The 12,882-nt window shown below is 36.6% G+C and overlaps 1 protein-coding gene across 1 annotated transcript in view; it reads right to left on the reverse strand.

The window, feature by feature from the left end:
* Positions 1 to 12,882, reverse strand: part of tead4 (TEA domain transcription factor 4) — a 38,095-nt gene that overhangs the window by 19,108 nt on the left and 6,105 nt on the right. The window contains exons 2-4 of the mRNA XM_084396280.1: positions 12,564 to 12,873; positions 2,693 to 2,757; positions 100 to 162 (exon numbers count right to left, since the gene is read on the reverse strand). Of these exons, the coding sequence (XP_084252406.1) occupies positions 100 to 162; positions 2,693 to 2,757; positions 12,564 to 12,570 (135 nt within the window). The 5' untranslated portion in view covers positions 12,571 to 12,873. The remainder of the gene's footprint in view (positions 1 to 99; positions 163 to 2,692; positions 2,758 to 12,563; positions 12,874 to 12,882) is intronic.

Consider the following 12,882-nt stretch of genomic DNA (forward strand, 5'->3'; position numbering starts at 1 on the left):
AGAGATGATTTAAATTGCCCTCTCTTTAACAGATGCTTTGGCTGTAAAGCGATAATGGTGTTAATTTGCAAACAGGTGATCAGCATTAGAGTTCATTACCTTGAGTTTCACCTGAATTTCTCGAGCTTTCCGTCGCGCCAACACCTGAATGTGACTGGAGACCTGCGGGAAACACAGAGGGATTTTAGACTGATCTTTTCATTTAAAACACTTTATTTCTACTGAATATAAGTAACTTTGCAACTACATGTCAACTTATTCGAACAACTCGAACCTAACAGTCTCTCTAATGAGAGTTAGTTGGCATGTAGTTGGCAAGTGTACAATGTATTAAAATACAATGATTAAAATATTGATATTTAAATAATACCATGGTATCACCATGATGCATGCAAAAAACATGGTATTACTATGGTAGATGTAAAAAAACAGTGAAATTGACCAATGGGAAAACTCATTTTGGAACAAATTGAGCTCATGTTCAGGTAACAAAACTCTAAACAAACTCAAATGCAGTTTACAGTCTATAGTCAAGACAATTCAGATTTTCAAAGCAGCTTCACAGTAATAAACAGGAAAATAACAGTGTTAATAACAGTGTTAATTTTGTAAACTTCAATCATGAAATTAATTCAATTTCAGCTGCTTGACAGAAGACAATAGAGTTAATATTCAGCTCAATTTAGTTCAATGTTGATTCATTTCAGCTCAATAAAATAGTGTCGATGTTGCAAAGGTAGTGTCATTATCCAGCGCCATTCATGGAAATGATTTGTTTTCTCTCTTTTTCCTTTTCAGAAGGCATTAGGATCTCTGGAGTTTGTATTAAGGTTATGGATGTGTACTGGAAGCTCTGGCTGCATGCATATTATTTTATTCATTTATTTAAATTTCATTTGAATATTTTTTTCACATTGATATTATACTTATATAATATATGATATAATATCATAATTACGAGTGCTCTGGATTTTATTACATTTTTTAGCTATAGTAACCGAGTTTGGGGCGTCAATGAGAAAACATGTTGGGTGCAATGAATACAGCGATGAATTAAATAATTATATTTTTTAATTTACAATAAAACTAGCGAAGTTGTATGTACAAAATATGATAGTATTTTGCACCTTCATACATGTAATAAAAACGTTAAAAAAGCTAAACACACTTGATGCACATTCTTTATTCATCATTTTTGAAAAGTTTAGTTAAAAAAAATCTTTTTGTTAGAAAATGAACGTTGCCATCTTTTTCCAACCCACGTGATTTGAACGCACCTGACGTCATAATAACAACTTCCCAAACTTCCCAGGAGGGTTTGAATGCATCATAAATGCATAATGAAGGTGCAGCAGGAATAAGATTTATATTCGGCAAAGGAATTTTTTTTTAATAAAAAAAAAAAAATTTATACAACATTTTTATTAAAATTTAAAACATAAAAAAAAAAAAAAAAATTAATAAGAAATTTATTTATTTTTTAAATTTAAATTACAATTAAAACATTTAAGTATAAAATAATAATAAAAATAATAAAATAAAAAGTAAATTTTTAACAAATTTTTTTTCAAATTCGGATGGGATTGAAATCATGAAGCACTCATGGAAAACTTTACCTAACCACCTCACGAAGAACTAGTTCTGTTCAAGTAAGGCTAAAAAAACTATTAGTGATGGTAAATTACCGATTTCTAATCATCTAAACTAGTCAAAACTTTTGTCGATTAGTGCGCAAGAAGAGAGCAAATCTGTTGTTTTATGTCAGCGATTGCGCTGACCTTTATTTGTTCACATATCAGGTGTGATTCTAGTTTCTCTTCTTGTTTTTAGTGATAACTTTTCCTCTCGGGCCCCGGCTCACCTCAACTCTCTCAGAGGGCTTAAGACTCAGTATGTGACAAGGCCTGAATGACATCATGCGATATCGAATGCCGGCGGGAACGCTATCGGATCCCAAACCCCCAGCAGTTGTTTGTGGGTCTAACAAGCAGGACTGAGAGAGGTGCTGAAGACACACACCGATATCCGATCCGCGTGCCATAAATCACACCGCCCAAGTCCATTTCAGCATGGAGGCCCTCGGGGGCCAAACATTTACACTCAGTGAAAGTCTGTTTGAGAGTTTAACAGGACAATCCCATCTCTAAATCCCAGTCTGACATTTGCTGTACTTCCTGTTGCTGTTAATGTGTGACATGGCGGTCAAATAAAAGTAATTAACCAATTTAATCCACTTAGTTTTAGTAGGGACATCACATATTTATATACAAATACACTGCAAAAAAAATTATAATTCTAAATCAGCATCCAATGAAAATATCTAAACATTCTTAAAACAAGATAAATTCACTTGAAAAGCAAAATTCGAGATAAGAATTGTCTTATTTTTATATGAAGTGACTTACATAGCATTGCATTTCATTAGTGAATCAAACCCATGAGGATATTTCAGAGAATAAATCTTGATTTAAGTTTAATTTTCTTACCCTTTTTTCTTGTTTTAAGCGTAATTTTAGTGATGTTTATGCTTAAAACAAGAAGAAACAACGTTGCCAATGGAATACGAAAAACATTCTCTGAACACGAGTGGTAATATTTAACTAAATTTTGCGTATGAATTCAATTTAGACCTTAGATACTTTATTTTACAGGAAAACAAGATCCAGTAACCAAATATTCTAGATTTCTGTACCTGTTTCCTGGTCCGTGTCTTTCCTGTTCGAAGCTTGATGTACCGAGCGATTAGCTCATTCCGTCCTGAAAAAAAGAAAGAGAAAAGAAGTTTACATTTACGTTTTACATTTAGTCACTTAGCAAACGCTTTAATCCACTTACAACTATTCAACTTAAGCGACTTACAAATGAGGAGAACAATAAAAGCAGTTAAACTAACAATAGGACAATATGTAAGTGCTATGACCCTTCCCAGTTTAGTCTAACGCAGTATGTAATAATTATATATATATTTTTTGATACTATAAAATAAACAAAATATATGTACATTAAAACTTTACAAAAAAAACGATAAACATTTTACTTTTGTTAATATAAACCATATATATACACTGTATCACCAATAATACACCAATCAGAGCAGAATAGACCAATCACAACAGACTGGGTCATCTGACCAATCAGAGCAGAGTAGACCAATCACAACAGACTAGGCCATCTGACCAATCAGAGCAGAGTAGATCAATCACAACAGACTGGGCCATCTGACCAATCAGAGCAGAGTAGACCAATCACAACAGACTGAGCCATCTGACCAATCAGAGCAGAGTAGACCAATCACAACAGACTGAGCCATCTGACCAATCAGAGCAGAGTAGACCAATCACAACAGACTGGGTCATCTGACCAATCAGAACAGAGTAGACCAATCACAACAGACTGGGTCATCTGACCAATCAGAGCAGAGTAGACCAATCACAACAGACTGAGCCATCTGACCAATCAGAACAGAGCAGACCAATCATAACAGACTGGGTCATCTGACCAATCAGAACAGAGTAGACCAATCACAACAGACTGGGTCATCTGACCAATCAGAGCAGAGTAGACCAATCACAACAGACTGAGCCATCTGACCAATCAGAACAGAGCAGACCAATCACAACAGACTGGGTCATCTGACCAATCAGAGCAGAGTAGACCAATCACAACAGACTGGGCCATCTGACCAATCATACCAGAGTAGACCAATCACAACAGACTGAGCCATCTGACCAATCAGAACAGAGCAGACCAATCACAACAGACTGGGTCATCTGACCAATCAGAGCAGAGTAGACCAATCACAACAGACTGGGCCATCTGACCAATCAGAGCAGAGCAGGCTCTCAGAAAGGCGGGGTTTAGAGAGACTCCCATCCAGGTACTGACCCGGCTCAACCCTACAGTGGGTGACCAGTCTTGGGCTACAGGCTGATATGGTGATATGGTTACATGAGTGTTCATCTTTTTTGAGGTGATGCTTCTGCTGACATACGGGTCACGTTGGACGAAAGGGTACGTGTGCATAGTCTCGACACCCGTGGTGAAGTGATGGTGGAGAGAGATACAGCAGCTGGTCTGTGTGCCAATGTTTATAGAATATGCCTTTACGCCTCTCATAAATCTCAGTGCTTGTCCGTCCGGCAGGACTCCGGTTACTAGAACTAGTACCCGCTGCTTTAGTACAGAACCCCTCAACGCCCTCTTACCCGACTAAAACCCCCTCTGTGTGGCTGTTTATGAAGAACATGTCAGAGAAATGACCTTGTGTGCAGGAGAGGGTCAGACGTTGCTCTCCTCTCAGACCCGAGCTGTAACATGAATTAAAACTAGACTTGATCAAGTGGTCTACACCAGATGTCGTACGGGTCATACAAGTTTGACCCATGCTTAAAGGTAGAGACCCAACTTGATGCATGTTTTGTAAGATTCCCCTCTCTGTTAAACATATTTTATTAGATTGTCCTGGATTTAATACAAGTAGAATGCTCTTTTATGAAGTTACCTCACTTAAGGACTTATTTAGTAAGATTATGCCTTAAAAGGTTTTGGATTTTTTATCATATGTTAATTTAAAAAAATCTTGTATTATAATGACTTGCTGTTTTTGTTTGTTTGGTTTTTATTGTATTTATATGATATTTGCATTTTTGCCATGAAAATAGCTTTGAATGCTGACATGACATGAATCTGAATCTGAATGTGGAGCAGAAATGTCTGAGTTCACATTTTCATTGAGTTTGAGACATTGTTGAGTTGAGATTGCTTGTGACTTCGGGTTCAATTTGAGACAGGGCCGAACTCGCCTAATGTATTCAGATTCACGAACAAATGACTCTTATGAGCCGTTCTTTTTAGTGAAGCAAAAACATACAGAGTTAGTGTAGTCCGAGTCACGAATAATTAGGTGTGTTGTGCTGTGTTTGCATTCTTTATGACAGATGAAGTGAAATAAATGCAATGTTTTTCAAATACACAGACATTTTCGTTCAATACTTCATGCACTGCTTAATACAGCGTCTGTTTGTACAAGAATAAAGTTCAACATAAGCCTACTATCAATTTAGTGGGGTCTATGCTTTTTATCAGTTTTATTTTGATAAACATGACACAATATAACATCGCGACTACATGAAAAGAGATTTGTGAGCATTAGTGGAATACACCAAGTTTTGTGTCAGTATTATTAGTGACTTATTGCTCATGTGACAACATGTCGTTAAAGATACACATATGCAATCGTTTTTTGTGTAATAAATAAAGGAATATTCCTAAATATAACCGAATAGTGCACAAAAAGAATTGTATATGCATGCTACTGTTTTATTGTGCTTTATGTACAGTTTTTGTCAAGAAAACAAAGCACACTAAAATAACAAAAACTGAATTGAGTTATATATTAGGTATGTACATGTGAGGGGTCATTGTGTTCACAGGGGCGGAGCTACAGAGTGATCATGTGTTCGCAGGGGCGGAGCTACAGAGGGGTCATGTGTTCACAGGGGCGGAGCTACAGAGGGGTCATTGTGTTCACAGGGGCGGAGCTACAGAGGGATCATGTGTTCACAGGGGCGGAGCTACAGATGGGTCATTGTTTTCACAGGGGCGGAGCTACAGAGTGGTCATTGTGTTCACGGGGCGGAGCTACAGAGGGGTCATGTGTTCACAGGGGCGGAGCTACAATGGGTCATTGTGTTCAAAGGGGCGGAGCTACAGAGGGGTCATGTGTTCACAGGGGCGGAGCTACAGAGGGGTCAATCATATCAACTCCACTAGAGTGAAAACTGAGACAGTCACCTGAAACCTACACACACACACTGTCCACCCTGAGGGTCTGAGAGGGCCCGAAACAAAGTTAATGTCAAGCAAAGGTACGGCGGCTCCCACAACGACCTCATAAATCCATAACCTCCCACTCAACCTCTCTCTCTCTTTCTTTCTTTCTCTCTCTTTCTCCTCCTCTTCACATTCCAGTCATTCCTGATCTGTGAGTCCTTCAGCGTCTGCTCAGCTCCAATAAACAACTAACACACACAAGCACATTATTACAAGACTTGTGCAAACTATAAGAAATCACACATCAGATCTCACTCTTAAAAACAAAGGTTCTAAAAGCGTGTTTTCGCAGCGATGCCATAAAAGAACCACTTTTCGTTCCTCAAATAACTTTTCTTGTTTTATTTCTTAAGAACTTTCTTTCATTATTAAAGAACCTTTTGTCCAATTTAAAGGTTCCATGGATGTTAAATGGAACCATAGATGTCAATACAGAACCTTTACATTTTTAAGAATCTCAACTGATTCTCCAAGATTAAATGGAGAGAAAATGGAGACTTTTGGCTTTTAGATGTTTCTCTTTCTGCACCGTCAGTTTGTCAAACATCTGGGGAGCGACAGATAGAGAGAGGGCACATCTGTGCAGCAGACGGTCTCCTGAGGGTCGAGAAAGGGCACACTTAGGGTTCACGAACGTGTAGCCAGTGAGATTTCACTGCTGGGGATCTCAGAGAGAGGAACGTGATGAGCGAAGAAAATCAGAGAAAGACTGACTTTCTGCATGCAAATATCCTACAAATGTGAATAAAATAAACCTATAAAAAAGACAGCAGAATATATAAAACATACATTAAATATAGTTTAAATTAAATCAATAATATACATATATATATTCTGTATATATATATATATATATATATATAAATTAAACAATGTTAGACTTTCTATTTAAAACTAAAACTAAAAAAAAACTTGAAATGAACAAAAACAAACAAAAAATTTATAACAAATTTAAACTGTTAATCATTTATACATTTTTTAAAAGACAAAATTAAAATAAAATAAAATAATAAAAAGACACAAGAATACATAAACAGTAAATAATAAAAAACAGTGCTGTCAAAACGATTAATCGTGATTAATCGCATCTCACATAAAAGTTTGTGTTTATACAATATGTGTGTGTATATAGTGTGTGTGTGTATATGTGTGTGTGTGTGTGTATTATATAAACACATATCTTATATAAACAAACTTTTATGTTAGATGTGATTAATCATGATTAATCGATTTGACAGCACAAAAAATATATATATACTGTATATATATATATATTTATAAGTAAATCTATTTTTATTAAAATAATGTTATATAACTTTGGTTGAAGCTAAAACTTTGAAAAAGTTTCAGTTTAGATCAGAAAACACACAAAAACAAAGAACGGATAACAAATTTAAACCATTGATCATATTCTACACGCCACTGTATTTATTCATGCACATATTCAGATTTGACTAATCACGTTACGCCAGATCAAGAAACCACAAATGAGATTTGAAATGAAGGAGAGAGGATTTTTAATCAATTTGAATGTGCATCTGTTCATCACATAAAGCTATCATATAACTTACATTCAGGACTAATGTTATGGCCCACTTTAGTTGCATGGAAAAGAGCGGCTCATATCAACAAGCGAATATAATATGGGTTTGGAACGACATGAGAGTGAGTAAACGTAGACAGACAGACAGACGGAGAGATGTGAAACTTAAACTCTGATATTCTTCCTTGAAGAATCACACAAACACACACACATATTTAAGAGTGAAAGCCGGTGTGTGTGACCAACAAGCATCCTCAGAAACACCAAAGTGTCCTGCACTGATGACCTCTGAGGGGCCGCGACCCCACCGTGACCTTAGCAAAACAAAGCGAGGGAATGATCTTCAGCAGACCAGCACAAAACACACTGACTCATTAGAGCACTCGGAGACCTCAGACATAAACGAACCTCTAACGTGCCTGTGAAAAATCGAGCCTATGTGAGGGACGGGTGGCTTTTTCCATCTGTTCGACATGAGGCAACTAATGAACGTTTACAACAGTACGTCTCAATACACCCATTGACTCCTGTGTGAGTGGAATAGCATACTACTGTACTACAGTTACTAAACTGTGTGTTGCTGCATATATCCCACAGTGCACTTCACTTGAATGAACAGAAGTAATATTAACAATTTCTTGACCCATTATTTTATTGGACAGCAAAAGGTTAAGATTTTTTCCCCACTGTAAAAAACTACTTAAAAAAGTAAGTGTTTGTGCCGTCTTAAAATGTTAAGTTTAGTCAACTCAAATATCCAAGTTGTCACTTAGTTCAGCTTCACATTTTAAGTTGACTAAGCTTAAAAGTTTTAGGCAGCATGAACACTTACTATAACAATTTTTTTTACAGTAATTTAAAGATTTTTTTTTTTAAATTGCAAATTTTTTTACTTATGTGGCGGATGAATATTACAAAAACATGTCCAGGTCACACTTTAAAATGAAATAATAAATAAAAATGTTCATTCAATTTTTTTTTTCTGTTAAATTATTTTAAATTAGCATTATTTTCATGACAGATGAACATGTTTTCAAACTTTTATTTGAATTTAATTTTTATGGGTTTTTTTTTATGTTTTTTTTTGTTGGTATTTCTGTGTTTTTCATTAGATTTTTTTTATTGCTGTAATACAATGATCTTTTTTTTTTAAATCAGTAAAAATGTAATGCGACAACAATTATTAACGTACACCAAAAGCTTTGGGTCGGTAATGTAAATGAATAAAAAATGTAAATAAATAAATAAATGTATTCTGCAAGGATACAGATAACTAGATGTAAAGTAAAGATGTTACAAATAGTTTCTATTTCAAATAAATGCTGTTCTTTTGTACTATCTATTCCGCAAAGAATCCTAAAAAATAAAAAGTATCACGGTTTACACAAAAATATGAAGCAGCACGACACTGATAATATCAAAAATGTTTCTTGATCATCAAATCATCATTTTGGAGTGATTTCTGAAGGATCATGTGACACTGAAGACTGGAGTAAAAATTCAGCTTTGATCACAGGAATAAATTACATTTGAACAGATATTCACATATAGAAAACACAAATTTTGAACTGTAATAATATTTCACAATATTACCGTTCTTACTGTATTTGTGATCAAATAAACGCAGCCTTGGTGAGCAGAAGTTTCTTCTTTTAAAAAATCGTACTCATATAATCAGTATTTTTTCACATAACAAGTACTGAGATTTTTTTCTCATTTCAATAATACTAATTTGTGAAGAAATAGTGCTTACTTGTCTTGAAAATAACAATAAAAAATCCCAAAGGCCTTAAAATAGGCCTCATTTTCTCTATATTTTGAGGTGGTTTGGTTTCATCAGAGTGATGTGCATTTTGCAGCCAATAAAATAAAGCTTCATTTATTCAATTTATCATTTATCCTCACGAACCCACAACTTGCAAAAAATGTTGTCTGTAATGTGATTTCTGAGACTCACACAGCTGGGATTTCTCATTCAACACTCATCCCATATTCCTCCACAAAAATGTCCATTTGACGACAACTCCTGATTTTTTTAACAACTTCTGAACAGGTGGAGAAGTGCTCCATTATGTGGGTACTTATCTTGCCGACGGGATGCTTGGGAGCCATTAAACCATGGCAAATGTATTTCCTTTCAGCGGCTGTGTGTAATTTTACGGGTCGGGAGAGTGAATGCATTACGGTACAGTGACGACGAAAGCCAAGAAATGTTTTCTTTGGCAAAGCCTGTTGAGTTTTCACCCAGCACACCAAAAACCAAACAATCTAAGTGCGCTGGGTACGCTCAGCTGGATAATAACTCTAATGTGCGACACACGTAACAGCCAGTGAGTTTCCATGCAAATATGCCACAAAAACCAGTATGGAAGAAGGAATTTTAGATAAACCTCTGGAAAAGGGTCACGAGTGCATTGTGGGAATTCTCCTCATTCTTTGACCGCTCAGCACTGTAGATTGTCGCTATTTGCGTGATTATCTGAAATTGCTGGGGCCAAACGCAGCCATGAAAGAAGCTCTATCTGATTTGCGCCAAACACTGCTGGGTTGAGGTTTCTCTCACAGCTCAAGACATTATAAAACTTTCAATCTGCTTCCTGACCTCGGGAACACTGGGAGCAGGCCGTTTCCAAAGATAGAAGTATACAGACACGTATATAGTGTCGAAAAGTACAAGGACTAACTTTTTGCAGCCTTCTTTGAATCTAACATCTTAACTTTGGGTTTGAAACATGTTGAACCTGAGTAAAGCAACGTTTTACACTTGTAATTCTTTAGCAACAGACAAACAATCAAAAACTGCATCAGAGTTAATCTCATTAAATATTCATGTGTTTGTACAGTTGCTTTCAAATCTGGAATGGGGAAGATGAATGATTCAGAGTCAGGTTTTATCAACTAAACAAATAGTTAATTAATAAGTTCTTTCTAAACCTGCACAACTTTCTTTCTCTAATGGGAAAAAATAGTTTTTTTCAAGAATACGTTTTAAAACATGAATTAAATAAATGGTTTAAAAATATGCCAATTTATTTTTCAATTAAAAAAATGCTTGACAGATTTATTTATTTTAATTTACATGTTTAATACATTTTAATATTTAATATTTTTTATATTTTATAAATATTAATATTTAATATTTTAATAAATAAATATTTTTTAAGCTTGATTTATTCAAATAAATATTATATAATTATTATAATATATTATAATTATATAATACAATTTTATTGTATTATCCTTTTATATATATATATATATATATGTGTGTGTGTGTGTGTGTGTGTAACAAAATTCATAATAATAAAATTAAATTTATACAGTATATAACATAAATATATTTAATAATAAATATTTTAAATTCATTCAAATTAATTCAAATTCATAATTCACAATAAAAGTCATTTTAAGTCATACGATAGCTTTGTGCGAGGAACAGTCCCAAATTTGAAGGTTTCGAATGACTATGAGTAATTAATGTTAATTTCCATTTTGGCGTGAACTATCCGTTCACAGCTCGACTGGTTGAGAGAGGTGATGAGTATTGATGGATAAGCATGATGAGTGATTGTCTGAGCTGATAGTGGCTGATGCTGAGCTCCATGTAATCCCAGTGTTAACACCATCTCTCTCTTTCTCTCTCTCTCTCTCTCTCTCTCTCTCTCTGTCTGTCTGTCTGTCTCTCCTTGCGTGCTGTAAATCCAGTCGTGTCTGTGTGCATGAGGAGAGGCAGCTGGAGGTGAACTGAAAGGCAACACACACACAAACTCACTCAACGAGGTCGCGAGCGGGGGCCGCAGAAACAGGTGCTCTGTCACCCCCCCCCCCGCTTTGTGTTTATTTGTCCCTCTCCGTCGCACATGCTCAAAGGGTAAACGTCCATTCTCGTGTCGGGTTGCACCCTCTCTGCCTTGAACTCGGGGCTCTGGATGCCCATGGCGTGCCATTCCGGACAAGCTTTACCGCTCCTAAACTACCGGCCCCGATAGATCCACCCCAGATGCCCCCTTTTGCCCCCTACGACCCTCCCTCTGCACCGATATTCACACGGCTTTATGAAGATTTATAAAGTTTCACAGCTGATCGGAAGATGACAGACACACACATCCTCTCACTTTCCTTCTCACCCAGTGTTCGGTCCAAATCACGCTTCACCAACCCATCATCGGGTCATTTCTGGCCATCAACAGGTCCAGATCACACAGACAGACATTTATAGTAAAAACACATATTGGCTATAGGCTATTTATAGCAATTCATATACAGACTAGAGCTGCACAACTAATCGAAATAAATCATATTCAGACATTTCGATGCATCACAACTAAAAGCAGCGTTTGCATCAAGAGCAGCTGACGTTGTAGGCATTTGGAAATGTGATTGTGCATTACAGGCTTGTGTTATTGTTCTGGCAGCTTGTTTTCTGTTCGCAAAACTAGTAAACAATTCAAAAGGTTTCTTTAGAGTTTGACTGACTTGTCCTTGTAGACGTCTGAAAATCCACACAAACCACCAGATACTTCAGCAGAAACATGAATTAAGAGACGGTGTGATAAAGAAATAAATTCAAACATGGTCTTGAAAATAAGTAAGTGAATAACCTTTGGTGGAAGTATGCAAGCATCGGTTTTTGTTTGTCCATTTGAATGCTTTGGAAATAAAAAAATTGGAAATATTTGTTTTTTTATACAGTATTTTCAGAACGGAATATAAAAGAATAAAAATCTGACTGTGTAATATTACTGGTAATTCAAGCTGGGTTTTTATTTTTTGCTTGTCCAACCAACCCAATCAATCAACCCAATCAACTAACCCAGTCAACCAATCAATCAACCCAATCAATCAATCAATCAATCAACCAACCCAGTCAACCAATCAACCCAATCAACCAACCCAGTCAACCAACCAACCAATTAATCAATCAACCCAATCAACCAACCCAGTCAACCAAGTAATCAACCCAATCAACCAACCAACCAATCAATCAATCAATCAATCCCCACTAGTACTTTTAAGGTACTTTTAAGGAATAATATATTTGGGGGGAAAAGAAAAGCCAGATGTTTTCAGATGTTTGGGAAACCACATTAACATTTCGCTGTGGTGCCAGTATTGGTGCAGAAATCTCATCGAAATCCCTGATTGGCTGCAAAAGAAAAAGCAGAGAGGCAAAAGGGGAGGGGCATACCGTACATCTTGCCCTCATCGGAGAGAATGATCTTGCGTCGGCCACAGGGCGGATAGATCGCCAGCGCCTCTTGAAAGCTCTGCTCGATATCCGGACTCCACACGCCCTCCGCATCGTTCTCCAGAGGCTTATCCAATCCCTCGCTCAGCTCCTCGCTAGCGCCCCCCGGAGAGGACGCCGAGACCCACTCGGACGACAGGATGGTGGTGGAAGAGCAAAACGCCTTAGTGGATACTGACGGGGCGGCTGAGGCTCCGTGGCGGGCAAACGACCGGTTTTCCCAGATCTGGAACCGGCCAGAAGCTCAATCCTACAAAGA

Source organism: Rutilus rutilus (assembly GCF_951802725.1).
Source record: "Rutilus rutilus genome assembly, chromosome: 23".
In the NCBI taxonomy this organism is placed as follows: Eukaryota; Metazoa; Chordata; class Actinopteri; order Cypriniformes; family Leuciscidae; genus Rutilus; species Rutilus rutilus.